This window comes from Pelobates fuscus, chromosome 2 (genome assembly GCF_036172605.1).
Source record: "Pelobates fuscus isolate aPelFus1 chromosome 2, aPelFus1.pri, whole genome shotgun sequence".
Classification (NCBI taxonomy): Eukaryota; Metazoa; Chordata; class Amphibia; order Anura; family Pelobatidae; genus Pelobates; species Pelobates fuscus.
Genome location: NC_086318.1, coordinates 192,097,708 through 192,123,154, shown reverse-complemented (window position 1 = coordinate 192,123,154; position 25,447 = coordinate 192,097,708). Strand labels below are relative to the sequence as shown.

The following is a 25,447-nucleotide window of genomic DNA, read 5'->3' as shown; positions in this document are numbered from 1 at the left end:
ACATCCACGACATTGGAACCAGAGCTGTTGAACAATCTGGTGTACAGATCTTTTCTGACATCTCACCCTCCACCCTGGCCCAGAGAAGGAGTTTCATGCAAGTGACCGGAGCCCTTCGGAAACACCAAATAACATATCGATGGGGTTTCCCCACCATATTGCTGGTTCTGCGTAACGGGCAAACCACCCCCATCTACAGCCCAGAACAATGGATTCAGCTCCTACAAAAATGGGATATACTTCCTGATACCGCTCCCAGTGCTCGGAACAGGTGAGCCGCGGTAGCTCCTGAGTGGAAGAGGCAGAAGAGTTAGTCCCCAGGTCTATCAACCGCAGTAATTTGGACCCTCTGGATCTGTGAGCCACTTACCCCAAATCACACTTGTCGATTTACAATGTTTGCTATGGCACAATGACTGTGCATTGTTTCCAGCCCACCCACTAGAGGGGTAATGCCTCCACATACTGACGAAACTGGCAGAACTGTCACACCGATCCCCGACCGATCAGCCAGGATCTACCCCACCTAAAGTAGGATCCACGGAGATATATGTCCCTGCCAGATACAAGCGCATCTTTACGCTGACACACAACACACAACAGCTTCCACACCCCAAGCCACGCTGGCACCACTAAGACTCACTGTCTTGCCTCCCTAGGAAGGGTGAGGACTATACTCAACGCGCACACTGAAGCACGTATCACCACTACACAAAGGGGTGTAGTAAAGACAATGGACTTAAACCAGAGCTGTTAAGTTGAGGGAGGGGGTGTTGACAGGGGTGGGCCTAGGGTGACCTGGGCCCTATTGTTGGTTCCACTGTTGCGTGAAGTACACGACAATATGCCTCGAGAGGCTACCCAGGCCAAGATGCACAACCCCACCAGTGGGATGCGAAATACAAAAAAAAAAAAATCAAGGGACTGTGTATTCACAGGGATCCAAGGGTTGTAAACCAGGATAACATGAGGGGAAATGTCTCTTAAGCTCAGTTCTTTATTTTACATATGGTTATCTTACTAGCTCTGTGTCAAGCTAAGGGTTCTAATGTTGATATGTTTTGTACAGAGGTATGCCTGTGCGGAGTCTGGCTTGCTCGAATGCTATACCTGGAAAACCCCCAAGGGAACTGGGTGCCACACTCAGTACAACCAAATCCAATACCAACTCGCCGGAGGGCAAAGTGGGCTGACTCACGTTGGAGCAGCCGAATAACATATGCCAGCGATAATCAATACTATATTTATATGTACCTTCTACATTCTCTTTCCTTTTCTTTGCTACTAACTTCTTTTCTTTGGCGGACTATTTACCAGGGGGATGGGTTGACTGTGGCGGGATTCCATGTGAGCACAACACCAATTTTGAAACTGTATCTCTTCATGTTAAAGGGCTGAATGCCCTGGCCAAACGCCACACTTTATACAGGGAAATCGCACAGCGTAAAGGGGATATAATATGCCTCCAGTAAACACACTTTAGGAAAACCGACCCCCATAAAATCAAACTGAAACAATTCCCACACCAATACCATGCAACATCGGACACTAGGTCCAAAGGCATATCCACCCTGTTCAGCAACCAGTTAGCCTTCTCATTGATCAAACAAGCGATAGATGCGAAGGTCAGATTTATTATAATAGTGGCCACAATCAACAAACAAATCTACACAATAGCAAATATTTACGCCCCTAACGACAGACTGAGTTCCTCTCTGTTGTCTTGACAAAGATAGACAAAATAAAAAAAGGATCCTCCAAATAGGGGGCGACTTCAACTGCATCCACGACCCTTGGCTAGACTCGTCGTCAGCCAAAGCACCTAAAAGGGTAGCACAAAAGATGAAAATAGCCAAAAGATTGCATTCCCTTTTTAACTCTTACAACATGTACGATGTGTGGAGAACACAGAACCCCTCGGGCAAACAATACACATACTTCTCCTCAGTGCATAACTGTTTACGTCACGGGGACACATTTAGATCACACTTTAGACTGTGATATAGGGTCTGTGACACGGTCTGACCACGCCCCCATAGTCCTGACACTCTCAGACAAATTTTCCTTCACGAACAAACCCCCTTGGTATCTTAACAAGTGACTGTTACGCGACCCCCAATTTGTGTACTCCATGACAGACCAGTTAATGCACCACTTCTCCACCAACGACACACAGGATGTACCCAGGGACATTGTATGGCTCGCTCTTAAAACAGTAGTGAGAGTCATATTTATTAAATAGGCATCTTACATCAAGCAGACCTCCCAAAAGCAAATGAGAGAATGGGAAGAGAGCATGAGGGGCCTTAACAGGAAAAATCAGGATAAACCCTCCCAACGACTTCGGACAGAAATAACACACATCCAATATAAAATCCAAGAGAAAAACCTACAGCGTACTAGCTTATACCTAAAAAGACTAAAACACGCAATACACACAAGGTAATAGAGCAGGGAAACAACTGGCAAATACGTTGAGATATCCAAGCAAAATCTATAATTCCTTGCATCACCACGGAAGCGAACAATAGACTGATCTCACCAGTGGATATAGGCAACGAATCTGCCAAATTTTACGGGGCACTATACAATCTTTGGGAAGATAACACAATACATCATGCCACAGTGACGGAAGCAAAGGCATACCTCGATAGCACCCACACAACGGTTCTAACCCGTGCACAGCTAGAGGCACTAATAGGTCTCGTAGATGCAGAAGAAATAACAACAGCCATAAAACGCCTACCAGCCAACAAGACGCCGGGCCCAGATGGTCTCTAAAATATCTATTATAGGACGTTTAGCAAAATAATGACTCCCCAATTATTCTCTTCAACAACGCAATTCGCCTCTCAAAGTTACCCCAAGACATGCTCACCGCAAAGGTAATCACATTACCAAAACCAGGTAAACCCCCAACCCACTGCAAGAACTTTCTGCCCATTTCTCTTCTCAATTCAGACGCCAAAGTCAAAACTTACACCGTACTGGAGGATGATAGCCACACTCCTGTCGGACATACTGCACAAACCCATACAAGGTTCAATTGAACTTTTTTTTTACTGTTTATCTTCCCGAGCGACTTAACTATAGCGCAAGAGACCCTGGCATTTCATGTCCTAATATCTGCAAACCGACTAATAGTAAGGGGGTGGAAATCCACCAAAACTCCCTGGCAGGTTAGCATTAATGGCCAATACGAAAGGATAGCCCATATGAGTTTGAACAGATCTCACAGAAAGATGGCAGGGTGGGATCATTGGGAAGCGTGGATAGCTTTACAGAGGGAGCAAGGAGCAAGTTAAAGTATATTGAGTATATGAAGAAGAAAGGTTTAAAAAAAAAAAAAAATGGTCAAGGTTTCAGGGACCCATGGATGCCAGCTATTCACAGCAACCTCACCGGCACCAGCTCTACATAGCCCCCACTCTTTGGTCTCAGTCACTCTGGTACTCTCCAGAGTTATAGAGTTGAAGTAACTCTAACTTAGGTCCCATTGGGACGCTTTCTTCTTTCTCATCTTTACTTTCTTTCTATTATTCACTAGCATTGTCTCAATTCAGTCACCCAAAAGGCACCCAAAGTGCCAGCTACTTAATCTAAAATGGGCGCCGATACACCCAGTGTCCAGAGAAACATCCCACCGTTGTAATGCCAAACCACCCATCGGGTCAATGGGTGGACCGGTGTTTCGCCACTAAAGGGACACACACCTACCACGACTAGACATGCAGCACCGCTGTAGTTATATCACACGCCACACAGTAGTAATGTGGCACTGGCACAACTGGGATTGACAAGGTCACTGTCGTTATTGTACTGTTTTAGGCAAATGTACTGTTTCTTGTTAAATTGTAAGTGCTGACCACATGGTCAGGTGTACCTGCTATGTACAAAATTAAAATAAAATAAAAATGTAATAAAAAATGTAGGACTGGGTGGAGGGAGGGGCGCTAGCCTGCTGAGCAGATTTTGCACTAACTGCTTTTAACATCCTACAGTCCGGTGCAGGTGGATTTTTATTTTTTTCAGAAATCAGTACAGCATACCTTCTGCTTTTTCCAAGTACACAAGCAACTGATTTGCCGGCTTTCCCAACACAACTTTGTAGCACAGGTTTTTTTTTTTTTTTTTTGGGAACACTATAGGGTGAAGAATACAAATGTGTATTCCTGACCCTATAGTTTTAAAACCCCATTTTACTGGTGAAGTTATACCATATGCTCAAGACTCCAGATGACCTTTGTTGGAGGGGTTGTGGACACATATATAAACACATATATAAACACATGTGGTGGGACTGCCCTAAAGCACAGTCCTTCTGGGAAGAGGTGTGTGGCCTTTTGGAGAAGGTATTCCAGAGACAGGTAAAGAGACCCATGGGTATTCCTACTGTCCAGGCCAGTAGATGATTGGCCAAGAAGAGAACAAACTCACCCTAGCGGCCAAGCGAACCATGGCACAAGTATGGCTCAAGCCTGACGCCCCCCCGTGATGCTGTAATTACTAAAATTGAAGATACCCATATCATTGACCATCTCACTGCACAGGTTAGAGGTACAGTTAAATCATGAAATGATATGGGAGATGTGGATGTCTGGAGATTGGGGGGACTAGAGGAAGGGGGAGACCTAAACCCCAACACCCAGTAAAAAGAATCCCGCCCCTGACCTTCCGACTCAGCGGGCCACGAACCCATGATAGTCATGAAAGTCCTGCCAGGCCAACCGATCTAGTAAAGGCTTGAACCTTACCACAGAAACCTTACCATAGCAAGCAAAAAAAGAAAAACCTACATCCCATTCCTTCCGTCCCCCCTTTTCTTTTTTTTCTCTACCTCTTGTGAGAGTGTCATTAAACTGCATGTGTACGAGCAACTATACAGCTACATTAGAGGCTGACTTGTGAACAATCTTGAAATGACACTCTGTTTATGTTAATGTTATTGTTTATTAAAAAACTGTGTTGTCGGAACGCTAGACACCCATGAAAAACAGCGAGGAGGCCTACCCACATCAGTTACCAAAGCAATGCCAACCTGTATTTATATTGTTGTCCAACAAATGCTTGTAATGTTTTTATGGTTATCACATGTGCTGCAACAACAAACCGAAAATAAAGAATTAGAAAAAAACAAAAAACAATGCTATTGACCAATTCCGATTATGTCAGCCAAGGAGACTGAGTGTGGGCTGGGCCAGTTCCCCACCCCCCTCTCCTCCCTGAACTCTTTAAATAAGTAGTTTACTCACCTTTATTCCAGCGTGCTGGTCTGTGGGCACTGGCCCAGCCCACACTCGGTCTCCTTGGCTGACATAATCAGAATTGGTCAATAGCATTGGATTGGCTGAGTTTGCCAATTCTGATTGTCAGCTAAGGGGGTGGAGGGCTGAGCCACATGCCTGACTGGCCAATCAGCATCTTTTCATATAGATACATTGAATCAATGCGTGTATATGGGGAAAGTTCAGTGAAGTTCAGCGTCATCATGCTGAACAGCACTGACCCAAGATGCTCCTCTAGTGGCTGTCAGAGTGACTGTCACTGGAGGTGTCCTGAGGCAGTGTTTACATTTAAAATGCCTGATGGGACATACTATACTCACCAAAACTACTACATTAAGTTGTAGCTGTGCTGGTGAATATAGTGTCCCTTTAATTTAAATTTGAAGAGCATTCTATGTAATATGGCCACTGTTGTTTGGGGTGTACACTACAGTAATGTATATTTGTCCAAGTTTTTGGGCTACAGTTTTTTTGTCCTGTTGGCTCCACATGTTTTTAATGTTCTTTCATAAATGCGATTGACATAAAGTTTTGTTTCATTTTGTTCAAGTTTCCTAGGTTGGTGGAAGGTCTCAGTGGCCATCCATGTGCGCAGGTGGCTGCTGCAAAGGATCATACAGTTGTACTGACTGAAGATGGATATGTTTACACTTTTGGCTTGAACTCCTTCCATCAATTAGGAATCATGCCGCCACCTTCCAAATGCACTATTCCAAAGCAGGTCAGTGCATTTAACTAAACATTCATATCTTGCAAAAGTTATGATTTATGAGGGAATTAAAAGGCCACTGCACCCCCATAACATATTTGGCTCAAGTCCCTGGGCATTCTCTTATCTTAGAGACATAAACTATTTTGCAACGGTTAAAACACAAAGTTGTGTCCTGGTGTGCCCACTTGTGGCACCGCCTTCTTGTTGCCTAATTTAATCTAGAATGTTTGGCTTCGGGGACAGTGTGTCTAGTTTGTGTTTTTATTTATTTTTGCTTGTTGAGCAAAAAACGGCTTCCAAAAGCATTACAGCAAAATAAAAATAAAAAGATCTGTGGTTTATATCAGTGGATGCATACATCCAAACATATGTTGGCACACTCAGGATTGTTAGATGGAGAAATTTAAATGTTTGGACAGAATTGGGCATCTGATTCTGCATGTTGGTGTATATTTTAATCTCTCTATTTACTGGTGATTAATTTCAGTGCAATTTTGTAATTTCATTTTTTTATGCAAACCCTGTTTTGAAAATGAAAAGTTAACTTTTACTGTCTGCCAGGTTTTAAAAGGCATACGTTCAACATATAAAACAATTTAATAATGGTTTGTGTTATAGGTGGAATTAATAAATTTGATTTTTAACTGCAGATTCAAGCCAAATCTTTGAAAGGAAAGACTGTAATAGGAGTGGCTGCTGGAAGGTTTCACACTGTTCTGTGGACAAAAGATGCAGTGTATACAATGGGTCTGAATGGAGGTCAATTAGGTAACACCACTGCAGACAGCTTTGGTTTTTCTCACAGTTATTAGGAATGGTTAATTTTTTTTTCTCTTTATTTTTTTTTCTCTAGGGTATTTGCTAGATCCTAATGGAGAAAAATATGTGAGCAGCCCTCGCCAAGTTTCTGCCTTGCATCATAAGGATATCTGTATATCTCTTATATCTGTGAGTGATGGAGCTACAGTATGTGTCACTGAAAGAGGTGACATTTATCTCCTGTCTGAGTATCAATGCAAGAAGCTAGCATCCAAGTAAGGTTTTAGGAGTTTCTGCAGGCTTTAAAAGTGTCCATATGCTAGTCTTACAGCATTATCTGTGTTGTTTTTTTTATGCAGGCAGCTTAATTTAAAGAAAGTCCTGGTTTCTGGTGGGTTTCTGGAATACAAGATTGATACCCAAATACTAAGAGAAAATGGTGGCCAGCCTGTTACTATACTCACACTTGATGAAGCTGGAAGGGTAAAGTCTATTTTTTTTCCCTTTAGGTTCGGTTAAAATTATTAAGCTACAGATTTTTGTCTGTAGTTATACTGACGGGATCACTGTTTATTGGCACTTATATAGCTTTATCCTGACTATTTTGCTCTGACAGATTGTCTGTTTTTGCTGAGAAGACTGGAAACTGAGCATAATAGAAAAATAACATGCAATAAGTTATGTCTGCTTCCTTGTAGTCGTGGTTTCTTCTCTGTTTACTTTAGTTTGGGTCATGAATATTGCAGAGTCTGATTCTTGATGAACCTGAAGCACCCACTTCACATATTGTGCTATATCCATTTATGTATTTATTTATTTATTTTAGGGGAGTGGAGTCCTTCAATGCCTACACATCCAGTCAGTTCAATTTTTTGATAAATGGATAAATATTTCTTGATTACAAATTGGGGGTGTGTGGATTCTCTGCATTGTCATGTGTATATACAGTGTTCAAAATAACAGCTGGCACCCCTGGAAGTGCATTTCAGTTATTTATTTATTTATTGGCAAATATAGCCACATTAAAAACATTCTCCAGACATTTCTCTGTTTAGTTAAAGGGACACTATAGGCATCAAAATAACTTTAGCTTAATGAAGCAGTTTTGGTGTATAGAACACGCCCCTGCAGTCTCACTGCTCAAATCTCTGCCATTTAGGATTTAAATTACTTTGTTTGTACAACTTTAGTCACACCTTCCTACATGTGATGTGCACAGTCTAACTAAACCTTTCCTGAATACGAACCTAGATATTTTAGGTTTTTGTATTAAAGAGTCTGTTTAATTTAATATTCGTTATCTCCTGCTCTGTTAATAGCTTGCTAGATCTTGCAGGAGCCTCCTGTGTGTGATTAACATTAAATTTACTGAGTAGAAGATAAAAACTTCTAAAGCACAGATGTCCATGTTTATGCATTTTTGTCAGGTGATGTATTGAGTCCACTAAATGCACCAAACTTTTCAGTCTTTTTTTTTTTTTTTGGATTGCTGAATTTCTCTGTGCCCTAACGAATGTCTTTCTACGCATTTCAGGTGTTTTCCTTTAAATACCCTAGCGGTTCTATGAAACAATGCCGATGGGTTTACGGCAGACAAGTCTTTATGTCAGACATTGCCCTAAATAAGAATGAAATGATGTTTATCACACATGAAGGCGAAGGATTTACTGGAAAGTGGGTGCTTGAAAAAAAAAGGAATACAGAGAAAAAAGGTAACTTGTTTTTTTTTTTTTTTTATTGATTTGTATATTTTCTGCATTAATGTGCATTTATATGTTCGTATTTTTAGAAAAAGTTAATTTTTTGTAATTATATTGCAGTCTGATTTTGCTAGTAGGTGGAACAATTGAATGAAAGAAGTCAGCTGAAAGAGTCCACTAAGTGTAGGGAAATGTCCAGTGGCCTTAAATGCTTATAATGACTTGTATATACATCACTTTCTTTATAACTTTGCATTTCTCGATAAGGAATGTGTGGAAAGACTGATATGTATGACAACCCCACAGATTATTTGGAGACCCTATTATCTCTCTGGATAGCATCGAGTTGTTACTCCTCCACAAGTTATTGTGAATAGTCATTCGTTTTTTTAAATGCATTTGAATAAGCTTATGTGACTTTGTTAGACTTCACCACCAGTATAAGTAAAGTAGACACAAGTCCTTTTTTTTTTTTTTTTAACCTTATAGTGCCAGGAATACAAATCTACATTACTAGCACTATATGCAAAAAATAGGGGATGATCTGCTAAACCAATAACAAACTAAAAAATATAGCGTATAACTGTGTATATGAATTAACCACAAGTGTATTCACAAATGGCCCCTCATACCAGTGAAAGCTTCACCTTGTACAGGGACGTTTTTTTGTCTGCTTGTACCTAATTTGGCACTAATTGCACTTTTTGGTTTGTGTACACATATACTGTGTTTTTCTTGCATTACTAGCACTATAGCTGCCTCCCCCCTTCCTCGCACTCACCCCACCGCCACGGTAAACAAAGGGTTAAAAACTCTTTATTTACTTACCTGATTCTAGCGCCAATGTCCCTTATCACTGGGTCATGGCTCTGGCAAATGCCGCACACGCATTAGGCCTCTCGATAGGAAAGATTAGAATCAAAACTTTCATAGGGGGAGATAGCTGACACTGGATGTCCTCATGCAGAGTGTGAGGACATCAAGCGTCCGTTACCAGACCAATAGTCCGTTAGGATCCAGGAAGCTCCTTCAGTGGCTATTAGACAGCCACTGGAGGCAGACTTAGTGTTGCAATGTAAACATTGCAGTTTCTCTGGACAATAGGGACAGTGCACCCAGACCAATTCAATGAGCTGAAGTGGTCTGTGTGCCTATAGTGTCCCTTTAATTTTTTTTTCTTACAGAAATCTTAAAACTTGGTATTTCTTGCCTTTTGTTCCTCTGTGTCTAGACTTGTAACTTTACCATTTGTGTGTTCTTTGTGTGTGCCCTGGCACACTTTACAATGAATAAAGGAGCTGGATATTTTGCTTACTGTTAAAGTAGTGTGCTCTAAAATTTAACTAAATAAAACTTTCATTGCCATAAATATTTTGGATCTGTGATAAATACACCCCCTTTTTCTCCGTAGAAAGTTCAATATCCGACTCATCCTTTCAGTCTGGTACACACAATGTGTATGAACGAATTTCCCTTCAGAAGCTTTCCTTTGTCCACAGGGCTGTCGCTGTTACTACAGATCCCAGTGGATGTAACTTTGCTGTATTGCAGTCTGATCCAAAAACCAGGTAAGGATTTGTATTACTTCACTGAACAATTAAGGATTTTTTTTTTTTTTATGTTGGGGATGTAAAGCGCAGTTTCATTAAAGGCAAAAATGAAATATTGAGTTTCAAACTTTCTTTACTAATCCATAGCTGTAAGAGAAAAAATAACTTAAATGGTTAAACAGTGTAGAAAAAAAAATGTAAATATAACTGAATCTTAGTATACACTATTCCGCGCAGAATCCAATCTATAAATATTCTGTCACTGTCCACTTCATCCTTTCTCTGACCATCAATATCGTATAGTAACTTGACAGAAAATAAGTATGTACGTAACAAGCAACTGCAAACTCGTACAACAAAATGAAAGTGTATTTTTTGGGAGAACTTTAAAATACACTTTTTTAAAAAGAGAAAATATTTTACCTAAAAACTAGAGATCGACCAATATTGATTTTTTTAGAGCCGATACCTATAATCTTTGAACTTTCAGGCCGATAGCCGATAACTTACTGATATTCTGTACATTTACCATTTTGGAAAAATAAACTATTTCTACACAAATCTACTGTTAACTGAACATGTTTATTTATGCTTTTGCAAATCTTTTTTTATTAAAGTAAATGCACAAAATATGCATGTCAGTCAGAATTTTTTGTTTTCAAGAATATGTGTGTGTGTAGTGGATGCAGTGAGAGTATTTATTTGATTAGTGAATGCAGTGTGTGTGTTTGTGTAGTGTGTATATAATGAATGCAGAGTGTGTTTGTGTAGTGTGTATAGTGAATGCAGTGAGTTTTTGTAGTGTGTGTATATAATGAATGCAGAGTGTGTGTGTGCATAGTGAATGCAGAGTGTGTGTGTGCATAGTGAATGCAGAGTGTGTGTGTGCATAGTGAATGCAGAGTGTGTGTGTGCATAGTGAATGCAGAGTGTGTGTGTGCATAGTGAATGCAGAGTGTGTGTGTGTGCATAGTGAATGCAGAGTGTGTGTGTGTGCATAGTGAATGCAGAGTGTGTGTGTGCATAGTGAATGCAGAGTGTGTGTGTGCATAGTGAATGCAGAGTGTGTGTGTGCATAGTGAATGCAGAGTGTGTGTGTGCATAGTGAATGCAGAGTGTGTGTGTGCATAGTGAATGCAGAGTGTGTGTGTGCATAGTGAATGCAGAGTGTGTGTGTGCATAGTGAATGCAGAGTGTGTGTGTGCATAGTGAATGCAGAGTGTGTGTGTGCATAGTGAATGCAGAGTGTGTGTGTGCATAGTGAATGCAGAGTGTGTGTGTGCATAGTGAATGCAGAGTGTGTGTGTGCATAGTGAATGCAGAGTGTGTGTGTGTGTGCGCATAGTGAATGCAGAGTGTGTGTGTGCGCATAGTGAATGCAGAGTGTGTGTGTGCGCATAGTGAATGCAGAGTGTGTGTGTGCGCATAGTGAATGCAGAGTGTGTGTGTGTGTGCATAGTGAATGCAGAGTGTGTGTGTGTGTGCATAGTGAATGCAGAGTGTGTGTGTGCATAGTGAATGCAGAGTGTGTGTGTGCATAGTGAATGCAGAGTGTGTGTGTGCATAGTGAATGCAGAGTGTGTGTGTGCATAGTGAATGCAGAGTGTGTGTGTGCATAGTGAATGCAGAGTGTGTGTGTGCATAGTGAATGCAGAGTGTGTGTGTGCATAGTGAATGCAGAGTGTGTGTGTGCATAGTGAATGCAGAGTGTGTGCAGAGTGTGTGCAGAGTGTGTGCAGAGTGTGTGCAGAGTGTGTGCAGAGTGTGTGCAGAGTGTGTGCAGAGTGTGTGCAGAGTGTGTGCAGAGTGTGTGCAGAGTGTGTGCAGAGTGTGTGCAGAGTGTGTGCAGAGTGTGTGCAGAGTGTGTGCAGAGTGTGTGCAGAGTGTGTGCAGAGTGTGTGCAGAGTGTGTGCAGAGTGTGTGCAGAGTGTGTGCAGAGTGTGTGCAGAGTGTGTGCAGAGTGTGTGCAGAGTGTGTGCAGAGTGTGTGCAGAGTGTGTGCAGAGTGTGTGCAGAGTGTGTGCAGAGTGTGTGCAGAGTGTGTGCAGAGTGTGTGCAGAGTGTGTGCAGAGTGTGTGCAGAGTGTGTGCAGAGTGTGTGCAGAGTGTGTGCAGAGTGTGTGCAGAGTGTGTGCAGAGTGTGTGCAGAGTGTGTGCAGAGTGTGTGCAGAGTGTGTGCAGAGTGTGTGCAGAGTGTGTGCAGAGTGTGTGCAGAGTGTGTGCAGAGTGTGTGCAGAGTGTGTGCAGAGTGTGTGCAGAGTGTGTGCAGAGTGTGTGCAGAGTGTGTGCAGAGTGTTTGTGTAGTGTGTATATAATGAATGCAGAGTATGTTTGTGTAGTGTGTGTAGAGTGAATGCTGTGTGTGTGTGTGTGTAGAGTGAATGCTGTGTGTGTGTGTGTGTGTGTAGAGTGAATGCTGTGTGTGTGTGTGTGTGTGTAGAGTGAATGCTGTGTGTGTGTGTGTGTGTGTGTAGAGTGAATGCTGTGTGTGTGTGTGTGTGTGTGTAGAGTGAATGCTGTGTGTGTGTGTGTGTGTGTGTAGAGTGAATGCTGTGTGTGTGTGTGTGTGTGTGTAGAGTGAATGCTGTGTGTGTGTGTGTGTAGAGTGAATGCTGTGTGTGTGTGTGTGTAGAGTGAATGCTGTGTGTGTGTGTGTAGGTATGTAATGTGTGTAAAATGGGGAGGGGGGGCATTTTTTTTTATAAATATTACATTTTAATTTTTTTTAGTCCCCCCTCCCCACTTCTTACTTGGCCAGGGAAGGGGTATATGGCATTCCCTGGTGGTCCAGTGGCATGGACAGTGCAGTGTGGGCCCGCAGCAAGCTCTTACTTACCTTCCCAGCAGCTCCTTTAAGCTCCCCTGAACCCGGAGCGTTGACATGGTAACCCGTGGCAATGCTCTGACGGCCGCGGGACTCGCGAGATTTGGACAGGCAAACTGAAGGGAGCTGCTGGGAAGGTAAGAGCTTGCTGTGACCCGCTTGTCATAAACCCGGCGGTCCTGGTCTGCATTATCGGCAATATCGTTATCTCTATAGGCCGATACCGATGTTGCCGAAAATACAGAATATCGGCCGATTATATCGGCCAGACCGACAATCGGTCGATCCCTACTAAAAACAGGATAAAATACAGGTGGATTGGCGCTGAGTGATATAATAAAGTAGCAACAACCCCCAGTGTCTAAAAATCACTCCCAAGGAGCTACGTAAATAGTAAAACCAAAGCGCAGTGAGAGGGTGCAAAATCAACATTTTATACTGTCTTTTACGGAATGATCAAGAGGCCTCACATCTCTAAGTATTAATTATTGTGTGATTTTGCCCCCTCCTCACTGTGCTTTGGTTTTACACTTTTTGAAATAAATATGTAAACATCCATCTCAAATGTTAATGATCTTCAATTTAAAATGAAACAACATAAGAAATAATAGGATTAAGCAACGTTATAATTAAAATGGCTATGACACCTTTTAGTATTTTATAAAAATGGAATCTATAAGAAATCGTTATGGTGACTACATGGGAATTTTATTGAAATTCCAATTTAGTTAAAAGGTAATCTTAAATTAGGGACTTCCTGGTCTTATGGACAAAAGATGGAGCTTCTGCCATGGACTTTTGTCAGTTTTTACTGCCTTTACTAGTGAAGGCTGTGGGAGACTTCTCGCGCATTGTAAGAATTGATCTATGGAGAATTCTGCTGTCCTCTGTACTACACTTTGCACATTTGCAAGAGTCCAACAGTTATGCAGAGTCCTGCTGAAGAGCCAGGAGCTGAAGAGAGAGGATGGAGGCACCTACAATGGAGAATTTCAGGTAAGTAAATCTACTTTCCACTGCACTTCCAGGTTGACACATGCGGAGAGGGGATGACAAATACCCAAAAATTACACAGCCGATTCAATGATATGGGTAAAGTAAATTTATATTGTGGTGGGCTAGTACTTGCCTCTTGTCTTTAAAGGAACTCTCCACTGGCAAAAATACAGTAAATCACTATTTAATTAATAGGGTATACCCAGGTATAATAATAGACGCAGGCATTACATCTGCTTGAGTAAAGCTTTTCAAAGGTGCAAACCGTTTTTAATGAATCCCACTGGGCTCACCCCAAGCCTGTCTGAATTATAGATAATCGTACACAATTGTATAAGTAAAGTGTTTATTTAAACCAGGTTTACTATGATGAATTTACACTTTGTGACAATTTTCTCCTTAGTGGTCTGTTTCTCTGTTTAACCCCTTAAGGACACATGACATGTGTGACATGTCATGATTCCCTTTTATTCCAGAAGTTTGGTCCTTAAGGGGTTAAATACATGTAGCTAGGGGTTTTGGGGATACAGATATGCATATTTACAATCATTGAAAATAGCACCTTGTTAGATTTCAAAACCGGGTTGTATGCTTGTAAATGTGTATAAATAGATTTCTTTCTCCATTTGCTCCCACCACTTACTCTTTGACATTTTTTTTTTTTTTTTTATGAATAACTTTGAAGTAGCGGTACATCCACTTAGCCTTTTCTGTTTGCATTAGTTTGTTTATGCATGTCAATGCATATACATTGGTTCAAGCTCATTACATTATTAAGAATGATGTTTGTATTTTAGCCTGTTTGAAGTTCCTGTGGTATCTCCCTCCATTTTTGCTGATGATTTTGAGAAGTTAAAAACTGAAGCACATGAAACTGATAGTATCCATGATGTTTCTTTTCAATTGGATAATCAAACTTTTCCAGCTCATAAATACATACTTGCCATGAGATGTGATTTCTTCAACAAACTTTTCTTTTCTTGGGATGACAATCATCTGGACTACCCCGACATATACAAAAAAGGGGAGGATGCTGCAGGGTGTGATCTGTTTGTTATTGAGAAGGTACACCCTGATCTGTTTGCATACATCCTTCAGTTTGTGTACACCGACAAATGTGACATGCTGCTTCAAGGCCATAAACCAAGGATACGGTGCAAAGGAAAAGTAGAAGAAACGAAAGACAGTATAATCTCAGACTTCCAGAAAATGAGCTTCTGTGAAGACGTTAAAGGACAGTCTGCATATGAAGTTTACAAAAACAACCAAATCTGTGGGGAAAACGAAAAGCAGAAAGGCAAGGCAAAACCATGCAAAAAAGGCAAATATAATAATGAGGAAACCAGCTCTAGCCCTGTTAAAATGCTGCAGAATATAGCAAAGAAGTTTGGACTGAGCAGTCTAAGTTCCAGGTCTGTAAAGAAATATTTTGTGTAATAGTATTACTGGCATCTTATCATGGCATAGTGGTATAATAAGGTATGTTTTGTTACTGTGATTGGCAAATGGTATTTATTAAAATATTCTGTAAGTTTATTTTGCCAAGTGTAGTGTGTGCAGCCTTACTCTAGTTTAGAACATTGGAGATATCTCTGCTTGGTTTATTAGCTGGCCTCTAGGTGCACATTGGTCTACTGTCTACACATATGGCTGCATCAAAGTCATTGATATTATATATGGATGTCACTCTGCTCTGCTTTAGACTATTCGTGTCCTTGATGTTTGTACAAAGTATAGGTCATGTAAAGCGTTCCTTCTCCATCAGGCCTTCTTCTACCTACCTCTTGGCTACAGAGTAGTCAGATGTCAGTAGTAGTAGATGTCAGTAGTCCGATGAATGAGTAATAGCATTTTTTTTAAATCCCTATGCATATTTAAACAAATGAAGGTTTTTTTTAGTTTCTCCAATGGCCATGATAGAGTTTAGCCCACCTGCCACGTCAAGGCAAACCTTTCACCCTGCTTCTTTGAGCTTCTGGCAAAGATATCTCTAAACAGACAGAAAATATGTAAAAAAAATAAATAAATTGTAAAACTGATGCAAAAATAGCTGATCTGGAAAAATTATCCAACTCAGAACACAACTAGTTTTGTCTCAGTTTTGCTATTCATATTTAATTTGCGATTTAGTGAGTAACCCTGTGTGTATACAGGATGCACAACGTCTTGGTGTATGACATTGTGTTTTATGGCACGCATATCCATGCACCTCCGAGGCCTGCATTACTTTTGTCTAGATGCACTTTTCATATCAGCTGTAATTGTTGTATATTTGTCTTATAGGCTGGATGGAGTCAAGATTGTGAATGGCTTAATAGAAGTTATTCGCAAAAAAACTGGCAACAGACCAAGATTCAACCAAAATAAATGGTATGCATTTTATAATCCAAAACGCCTTTTTTTTTAAATATATTCATATTTTTAATAGTTGAGTTTGATTGTCTCTTGGCAATTAAGTCTATTCAAGACTTGTATTAATTGACAGTATTCTTTTAAACTATTTACATGCTGTACACTATGCACAAAAGTGGGGATTGTCCGATTATCGGTTTTGCCAATATTCCGATTTTTTTTTTGTAAGTATTGGTATTGGCTGATAATTAATGAGTTGACCGGCGCGTCCATAAGGTGGCACAAGTGTCGCACTGGCCCGGGGGGCGCTAGATACTCTGTGTAGCGTGGCCGAGCAGAGCAGTGCGCACTGCGGTACAGGAACTTATGTACCCGGCCAGACTGAAAAGAAGTGCTCACTGAGAGCGCACTTCCTGTCAGTCCAGCCGGGTACAGGAGACTGAATCTCATGTACTGCAGTGAGCACTGCTCCGCTTGGCCACGCTAAAAGGAGACACACCGGGGACCGAGGAGCGAGAGAGAAAGGGGCACTAAGGGGGAGGGGGGGCGCACTAACACTATGGGATGGTGGTGTTAGGGTCCGGGGTGGGGGTGGGGGTGGGGGGGGGCACTATAGGACGAGGGAGTGTTAAGGATCACTATGGGACGGGGGTGTAAAGGATCACTATGGGAGTGGGGAGGAGGTAAGGAACACTATGGGGGAGGGGGGATGGAAAGGAACACTATATATAAGGGGGGGTGGTAAGGAACACTATGGCACAGGGTAGGGGGATGAAGAACACGATGGGACAGGGGAGGGGGGTTAAGAACACTATGGGACAGGGGAGGGGGGTTAAGAACACTATGGGACAGGGGAGGGGGGTGAAGAACACTATAGGACAGGGGAGGGGGTGAAGAACACTATGGGACAGGGGAGGGGGGTGAAGAACACTATGGGACAGGGGAGGGGGGTGAAGAACACTATGGGACAGGTGAGGGGGGGCGGGTGAAGAACACTATGGGACGGGGGGGTGGGTGAAGAACACTATGGGACAGGGAAGGGGGTGAAGAACACTATGGGACAGGGGAAGGGGGTGAAGAACACTATGGGACAGGGGAAGGGGGTGAAGAACACTATGGGACAGGGGAAGGGGGTGAAGAACACTATGGGACAGGGGAGGGGGGGGTGAAGAACACTATGGGACAGGGGAGGGGGGTGAAGAACACTATGGGACAGGGAAGGGGGGGTGAAGAACACTATGGGACAGGGAAGGGGGGGTGAAGAACACTATGGGACAGGGAAGGGGGGGGGTGAAGAACACTATGGGACAGGGAAGGGGGGGTGAAGAACACTATGGGACAGGGGAGGGGGGGTGAAGAACACTATGGGACAGGGGAGGGGGGGTGAAGAACACTATGGGACAGGGGAGGGGGGGTGAAGAACACTATGGGACAGGGGAGGGGGGGGTGAAGAACACTATGGGACAGGGGAGGGGGGGGGGTGAAGAACACTATGGGACAGGGGAGGGGGGGGGTGAAGAACACTATGGGACAGGGGAGGGGGGGTGAAGACTATGGTATGGGGGGGATGAAGAACACCAGGGGGGAGAGAGGAACATTAAGGGAGGACACTAAGGTACTGGGGTAGGGCAGGGGGGAGGACCACTAAAAGAGAAGGGAGACTAACAGGGGAATAGGGGGGAGGGAGGGGCGGGGAGGCACTAAGAGACAGGTAAGGGGTGGGGAGGAGGGAAGTTCCTACCGCACATATTTACACACACTGCATCCATTACCCACACTACATCCACTACACAAATACACACACACACACTGAATTCACTACCCACATTGCATCCACTACACAAACACACACACACACACACACACACACACTGCATTTACTAGTCAAATACTCTCACTACATCCACTACGCACACACAAATATTATTGAAAACATAAAAATATATGACTGGCATGTATATTTTGTGCATTTGCCACTTAATTAAAAAAAAAAAAAAAAAATATGGTAAATGTACAGAATATCGGTAAGCTATCAGCCTGAAAACTCACAGATTATCAGTATCGGCTCTAAAAAATCAATATCTGTCGATCCCTACACAAAAGCATCACACTTAGTGGTTTTCCTGCAAATGTATCACACATATCAGACCTTTCATTTTAACACATCTGTTGCATTTAGAAAGTACTGAGTTTTTTTTATCACACAACATGTAGATATTTCATACTTTTTATAGTGCTAGTTTCTGTTACACAACTGATAAGCCAGTTTGTCACAATAAGCACAAATAAACCTTTAACCCTTACAATTAATATGACATTCTTAACCCCTTAAGGACCAAACTTCTGGAATAAAAAGGAATCATGACATGTCACACACGTCATGTGTCCTTAAGGGGTTAATGGAAGCAAAAATATGCATTTCTTTTAATTTGCTTCTTAAAGGGAGTGGTTCTGGTGACTATAGCTTTCCCTGCAACTCTGGAATGTGTACATTGCCTTTTCATATACACACAGTCATGGGAAAAAGAACGTATACCCTCTTTGAATTCTATCTTTTTACATATCAGAACATAACAATCATCTGTTATCAGTTTGTTTTCCTGGCACTAGTGGTCCTTTAAAGAAATTACTGCTCTTTCTGTCGACTAAAGGCGCAAAGTAGTTTTACATTTTTTTTGTATACCCATTACTTACGTGACAGAATCACATTGTAAGAAGTATTGCTGAAATTCTTTTCAATCTGTTTGAACTTCGCATCCAAATCTGCATGTTGTTTTTTTCCAATTAGTGGAACATTTGTATTCTTTGAGTTTGTATACTTTAAAGTTTATATTTTATTTGTGATATTCGTAAAGCTTTGAAGTTCTCAAAATATTATTCATTTATTTGCATAAAATGACACACAGCAGTTTAAACTGACACTACAAAGCAGCCAGCTGGCAGCTATGTAATTGTGTTAGACATAATGAAATTAAAAACTTTTATTTGGATCATGAATCCATTTCTTTGTGTTCAATCTGCAGATGGTTTTATTTTCTAGTTTTATGGTTTCTTTTAAACACATTATCTAGTATGTTATATTTATTTACTCCCTTAAATTAAGGAAGAATGTTACTGAATTAATCTTTCATTCTACAGCCCTTCCGTTTGTGATGTCACTATGAGGTCAGAAGATGGAAAAGAATTCCACTGTCATAAATGTGTGCTCTGTGCAAGATTAGGTATGTGTTTCATGTTTTGCCAAGGCTGCATATTTTCTGTTTCTAAACTAAATGAGTTCTTTTGATCTTTGCAGACTATTTCCACAGCATGCTTAGCAGCTCTTGGATCGAGGTAAGAGGAAAGCATGAATGTTCATATAATTTTTAATACAGTGAATGTCTGACTTTTGTCTGCCAAACGTTTATTAACATACCATCATTCTAAATTAGTAAATGCGATTATCCAGGAAATGTTACTGGTTGTACGTGAGACAAGGATTTAGTCCTCTTTCATTTAAAATGGTTTTGGAAAGTTGGACACACATATTACATTCTCCTTTGTTGGGTTTGTCATAAAATTATAATAAATGTCTTTTATCATAGACTCAGTGTACAAAATCTGTAATTGATGCTGAGCCAATGGCAGAATGTACAGCTATAAATGGAGAGTCAGCCATCACAAATAATTTCTTTGCTGCAGAGTGTGCAGGCCACGTAAAATATTGGACTAGCACTCCTCATTAGTGGATGGTAACTGGGTTTAAATAACAGTACAACACAAAGACATGCTTACCTTCAACAAGTGATAAACACCTTGGGACTTGACAACCAGATATATATTATTTTAAGATATATGTATTAAGTAATATGATGAATATAATTTTTTCCCCAAAGGCAACTTGCTGTACAGCACTGGAAATGCCTGTCCGCTCAGATGTGTTGCAAGTTATTATTGATTATATTTACACAGATGAAGCCCTTTCTATTAAAGGTTGGTACATTAAATAGACATTATTTATAGATACAAGTTAAGACTATGATAGGCATTCCTACGCTTTCACAGAAAGCAGCTGCACAGCAGGGGTGTTGGTAAACCTTTATGGTCTCGGTGTCATTCTTTATTACCAGCACACTGACTTGGTAGGTCCCATAGCATCAACTTTATTTAAAAATGGAAAGTTCACAAGTGATAAGGTAGATCTCTCTGCCCATCAGAGCTATGATACAAAATTGAGCTTCAACTCAAATTAGTGAAGCATAGACATTCATAACAGGGAAGTATACCACCAGACATAAGCGTGCCTGCTGGAGACTTTTTTCTATTTACTGCCAATGCTGACTACACAGAATCTTTAGTAGAAACATGACATATATTTCAAAAAGTGGGATAGTTCCCCAGGACATATTTTTGTTGGGACACTACCCCAAAATGTGTGACTGTCCTGAACAATTCAGGACTGTTGGCACCTATAAGTAAGGCTTTCTTGGAATTGTATTTCATTTTTCAGCGTTTTACTCAAGTCTGTTATTATATAATAAACAGGAGTATTTTTGGAGCAAAAAGAAAAAAACATGCAGTTTGAGAGGATCAGAATGGAGGACTTATAAAACAAAATTAATTATTAAAAAGCAAAAGAAAAAACACCTGGTTTAAAGGAACACTCTAACATTAGAAATGCAATCATATATTCCTAACGGTAGATTGTTGCATCCCTCCACTGTGGAAAATTAAATAAAGCAGTTTAATTTACCTTCTATTCCATGTTGTGCTGGTTTCCCTGCAGATGCTGCTCCACCCTGGCTGAAATAATTAGTGCTGATTGATCTGTGCTGCAATCATTTCCTCATATACAGGTGATACTCGAAAAACTAGAATATCATGAAAAAGTTAGTTTATTTCAGTAATGCTACGTTAAAGGGGAAACTAATGCAAAGCAAGATAGTTCAAGCTGTGATTTGTCATAAGTGCGATGATTATGGCTTACAACCCATGAAAACCCCAAATTCAGTAAATTAGAATATTGTGAAAAGGTGCAATATTCTAGGCTCACAGTGTCCCACTCTAATCAGCTAAGTAAGCCATAACACCTGCAAATAGTTTCTGAGCCTTTAAATGGTCTCTGTCTGGTTCAGTAGGAATCACAATCATGGGGAAGACTGCTGACCTGACAGTTGTGCAGAAAACCATCATTGACACCCTCCATAAGGAGGGAAAGTCTCAAAAGGTAATTGCGAAGGAAGTTGGATGTTCCCAAAGTGCTGTATCAAAGCACATTAATAGAAAGTTATGTGGAAGGGAAAAGTGTGGAAGAAAAAGGTGCACAAGCAGCAGGGATGACCGCAGCCTGGAGAGGATTGTCAGGAAAAGGCCATTCAAAAGTGTTGGGGACTTTAACAAGGAGTGAACTGAGGCTGGAGTCAGTGCATCAAGAGCAACCACACACAGACAGCATCTGCCCACACTGCCAAAAGCACCAAAGCCTGGTTCAATGACCGTGGGATTACTGTGCTTGATTGGTCAGCAAACTCACCTGACCTGAACCCCATAGAGAATCTATGGGGCATTGCCAAAGAAAGATGAGAGACATGAGACCGAACAATGTAGAAGAGCGGAAGACTGCTATTGAAGCATCCTGGTCTTCCATAACACCTCAGCAGTGCCACAGGCTGGTAGCTTCCATGCCACGCCGCATTGAGGCAGCAATTGCTGCTAAAGGGGCCCAAACAAAGTACGGAGTCCATATGCATGCTTATACTTTTCAGAGGTCTGATATTGTTCTATGTACACTCCTTGTTTTATTGATTCCATGTAATATTCTAATTTACTGAGATTGTGGAATTGGAGTATTTATGAGCTAAGCCATAGTCATTGCACTTATGACAAATCACGGCTTGAACTATCTTGCTTTGCATGTACATGCTTTGCATGTAATGCGTTTATCTCATATATTAATTTCCCCTTTTACGTTGCATTACTGAAATAAATGAACTTTTGCACGATATTCTAATTTTTCGAGTATTACCTGTATTATCTCTATAGAGGGCTTTCAGCGTCTTCCTGCAAAGATTGCAGGACCGACCCAGGAAGGGCATTTAGGAGCAGTCTGAGTGCCAGCCTCTAGAAGAGACCCTAGTAAATATTGTAAATCGCTGTCTTTTCTCAGAAAAGGCAGTGTTGACATTGCTGAGACTGAAGGGCCAATTTATTTTCACAACTTTAAGCTGTAGTAGTTCTAGTGGTTAGACTGTCCCTTAACTAACTGTATCCTAAATTACATTTATTACATTAAATTGTAATTAACATGGGGGTGTCAGGAGTGCCTGGCATAATTTGTGTCTTCAAATATTAATTTTCTTTCTCCCTCCCCCCCCCCATTCAGAATCTACAAATGTTGAATTTATTTGTAACATTCTTGTGATGGCAGACCAACTCCTGATTGTACGATTAAAGGAAATATGTGAAGTTATAATTACTGAAAGAAGTGAGTACTCTTGCAATGTTAACCATCTTTTTATAGTTTGTTGTACAAATTAAGGTAAACTATTCAATAATTGTTAGAGCTTAACAAACTGTTCATAGGTTGTGTTCATATTATACATTCAGTTTTTGAGACTTTTAATAACTCATTAGCACTTTAGCATCTTCTTCCTGATTTTCTACTTGTGTTTTTATGTTGCCTCCCTCCCCCCCCATTACTGTTCACATATATTCTAGTTTACGGACAGATTACTGTGAGTATGTTTGCTGTGGAACTTCTAGAAAAGAGGGACATTAGGCTAGATAAGAGGATAAGAGGGTTTGTGTTCACAATATGGACTGTCACTCTTAAATAGGGACACTTGAGGTATGCAATCAACACCTTCCCTTGAATCAAGGGAAATCGGTGTTCTATATCTCTGGGCTCCCATAACAATCATGATGTTGATTGTGATGTCACAAACAAATTTGCATTAAACTCTGATGTAATAAGGGCATAAAGGAAACTGTGCTCTGAGCAGAATAGTGTTTATATTCCCTAACACCAGCATGGTTATTGAGAAATCCTCCAACAGATGAGTGACAGTATAATATATGTTTTTAAACATATTGTCTATGCAAAACTGCAAAATGAGAGGTTAGACAGTTTGTATTGTTATGGTAAAAGTGGTATTCTTACAGATTCACATTTGATATTTTCAGATTATTGGTACGCTCTATTAGCTTTTTCAAATTGTTTTCTTTAGTTAGTCATCTGTATTAGTTATAACTACACAGTTCTCAGTTTAAGGGAAGTCTCACCACTATACTATGCCAGTCTTAATCCACACAGAACAATGCTAAGCTCTGCTAGAACAAGTTATTATTATAAAAAAAAAAGACTGGCTTTTCCAGTGACCTTTATTTGCTGAACAGAATTGACTACAGAGAAATATTTTGTATGTAAACAGAATTCTCCTTGTTAATGTGGCTTTAATGTATGAAAAATACAGTGCCAAATCATTTGTAGTTTGAACCCTGTAAGGATATGTACTATACATCTATTAAAATAAAGGGACTAAATCAGGGCTCGACAAATTTGCTCTTAAAAAAAAGTTAGGCTTTTTTTTTTTTTTTTTTTTTTAAACAAAGTTTTATTTTACTAATAAAAATATCAGATCTCAAACCCATTCCTGACACTGTCTCTCTAAGACTGCCATTTAGCCCCCAGACCCCTTTTTCCCTGGCTAAAATGGTGTAAAACTCTCCTTTATTCCAGTGTCGCATGGGTCTGGTTGCAGCTGGCTACGCCCTTGCTCCGCCTCCTTGGCTGAGAACATCAGAATTAACAATCTGAGCCAATCCAATACTTTCCCCTATGAAAACATTGGGAGGCTATCGCACATGCACAGCAAAGCACTGCACCAATCAGCATCTCTTCATAGATAGGCATGGACTCAATGCATCACTATGAGGAAAGTGCAGCACCTTAATGCAGAACGTGGAAACGCTGAACGTCAGTGCTGCACGTTGTGCACTTCCACGCACGCACACTGACACAGAAATGTGCACATATACAGGTACACATACGCACTGACAAACGCAGCTGCGCTCAGATACCCTTAAAAGTAATCACTAACATAGTTGTAATCACTCTCCTGTTTACTTACCTTTTGCGTGCAGGAGGGTAGCTTCTCTGGGGCACAATGGGAGTTGGTTGGCCAAGGGTGATGGGAGTCTGAGGTTCCAGTCTTCTCTCCCCCTACTTTGTGTGTCTGCTCCTGCCTCCCTGCCCGGCTCTCAGCAAGCTGCGAGGAAGTGACCTGAACTCACTTCCTCCTAGCAACCACAGAAAGAAACGAATGTGGTCCTGATCTAAGAGCTCTCCCACTGGCCAAATCAAGGGCCATATGGTTGACGGCCCTAGTATAGACGATTTTCAATGTGTTTTTTTTTTTGTGTGTGTAAATTTCAGAGATGTGATTGGTCCCCTTCAAACAGTATAATTTCATTTGTCCATGGCGCTTACAGATATTTTGTTTTGACTTGCAGTAACGCTGAAGAATGCTGCTGAGCTACTAGAATTTGCAGCTTTGTACAACGCTGAGCAGCTGAAACTTTCTTGCTTTCAATTTATTGGACTAAACATGGCAGCATTGTTGGAAGCGAGGTATAATATGGCATATATTAAATGTGTAAAGTAATCTGTATTATTACATTATTTTCATCCACATTATGAAACAACTGCACTTTGGTTTCCTTGTAAAAGAAAACCGAGCTCCATTTTAAGAGCAAGGCCAAGTTAATGAATAACAACCATCATCATTTTTGTAAATTTGCTTTTGTTTGTAGTTTTTCAATTCAACACTCCTTAGGAGAACTATAACAAGGATTTATGATACTTCATCGTAGTGAGCAATAAAAACCTATGGGTGGCAGTAGATTGAAAAATATCTATAAGGAAAAGACTTGAGGAAATCTGCTATAAAGCTATGTGCATGGTGCTACGTATTGCCGAAAGTATTTATATGACAGCATCACCCTTTATTATACATGTATGTAATGTACACATTGTATCTTCCTGCCCAATAATTTTTCCTCTAGCATTGATACCTGTTAAACACATCTATTATGTAGTTTACAATCATTTGTAACTTGCTATAAAAAAAAAAAATTATTTGTTTTTTTTTGTCGTGCAGGACTTTAGATGTGCTGAGTGATGATGTTTTGAAAGAGATGTCTGATGCTTACAGGAAAATGGTAAGAAATCTTTCTATGTTCATGTAAACAACAGTAGTTTAATGTTATTAACACATACACACAACTTAATTTT

General features: G+C 40.8%; 1 protein-coding gene across 3 annotated transcripts in view; it reads left to right on the top strand.

The window, feature by feature from the left end:
- IBTK (inhibitor of Bruton tyrosine kinase) overlaps positions 1–25,447 on the top strand; it is a 127,923-nt gene that overhangs the window by 23,287 nt on the left and 79,189 nt on the right. For all 3 annotated transcript variants that reach the window (XM_063443026.1, XM_063443025.1, XM_063443027.1), the window contains 14 exons: positions 5,836–6,006; positions 6,648–6,765; positions 6,851–7,031; positions 7,116–7,239; positions 8,291–8,468; positions 9,868–10,024; positions 14,622–15,236; positions 16,108–16,194; positions 19,315–19,397; positions 19,472–19,509; positions 20,052–20,148; positions 22,538–22,639; positions 24,667–24,784; positions 25,314–25,374. In XM_063443026.1, coding sequence (XP_063299096.1) covers positions 5,836–6,006; positions 6,648–6,765; positions 6,851–7,031; positions 7,116–7,239; positions 8,291–8,468; positions 9,868–10,024; positions 14,622–15,236; positions 16,108–16,194; positions 19,315–19,397; positions 19,472–19,509; positions 20,052–20,148; positions 22,538–22,639; positions 24,667–24,784; positions 25,314–25,374 — 2,130 coding nt within the window. The remainder of the gene's footprint in view (positions 1–5,835; positions 6,007–6,647; positions 6,766–6,850; positions 7,032–7,115; positions 7,240–8,290; positions 8,469–9,867; positions 10,025–14,621; positions 15,237–16,107; positions 16,195–19,314; positions 19,398–19,471; positions 19,510–20,051; positions 20,149–22,537; positions 22,640–24,666; positions 24,785–25,313; positions 25,375–25,447) is intronic.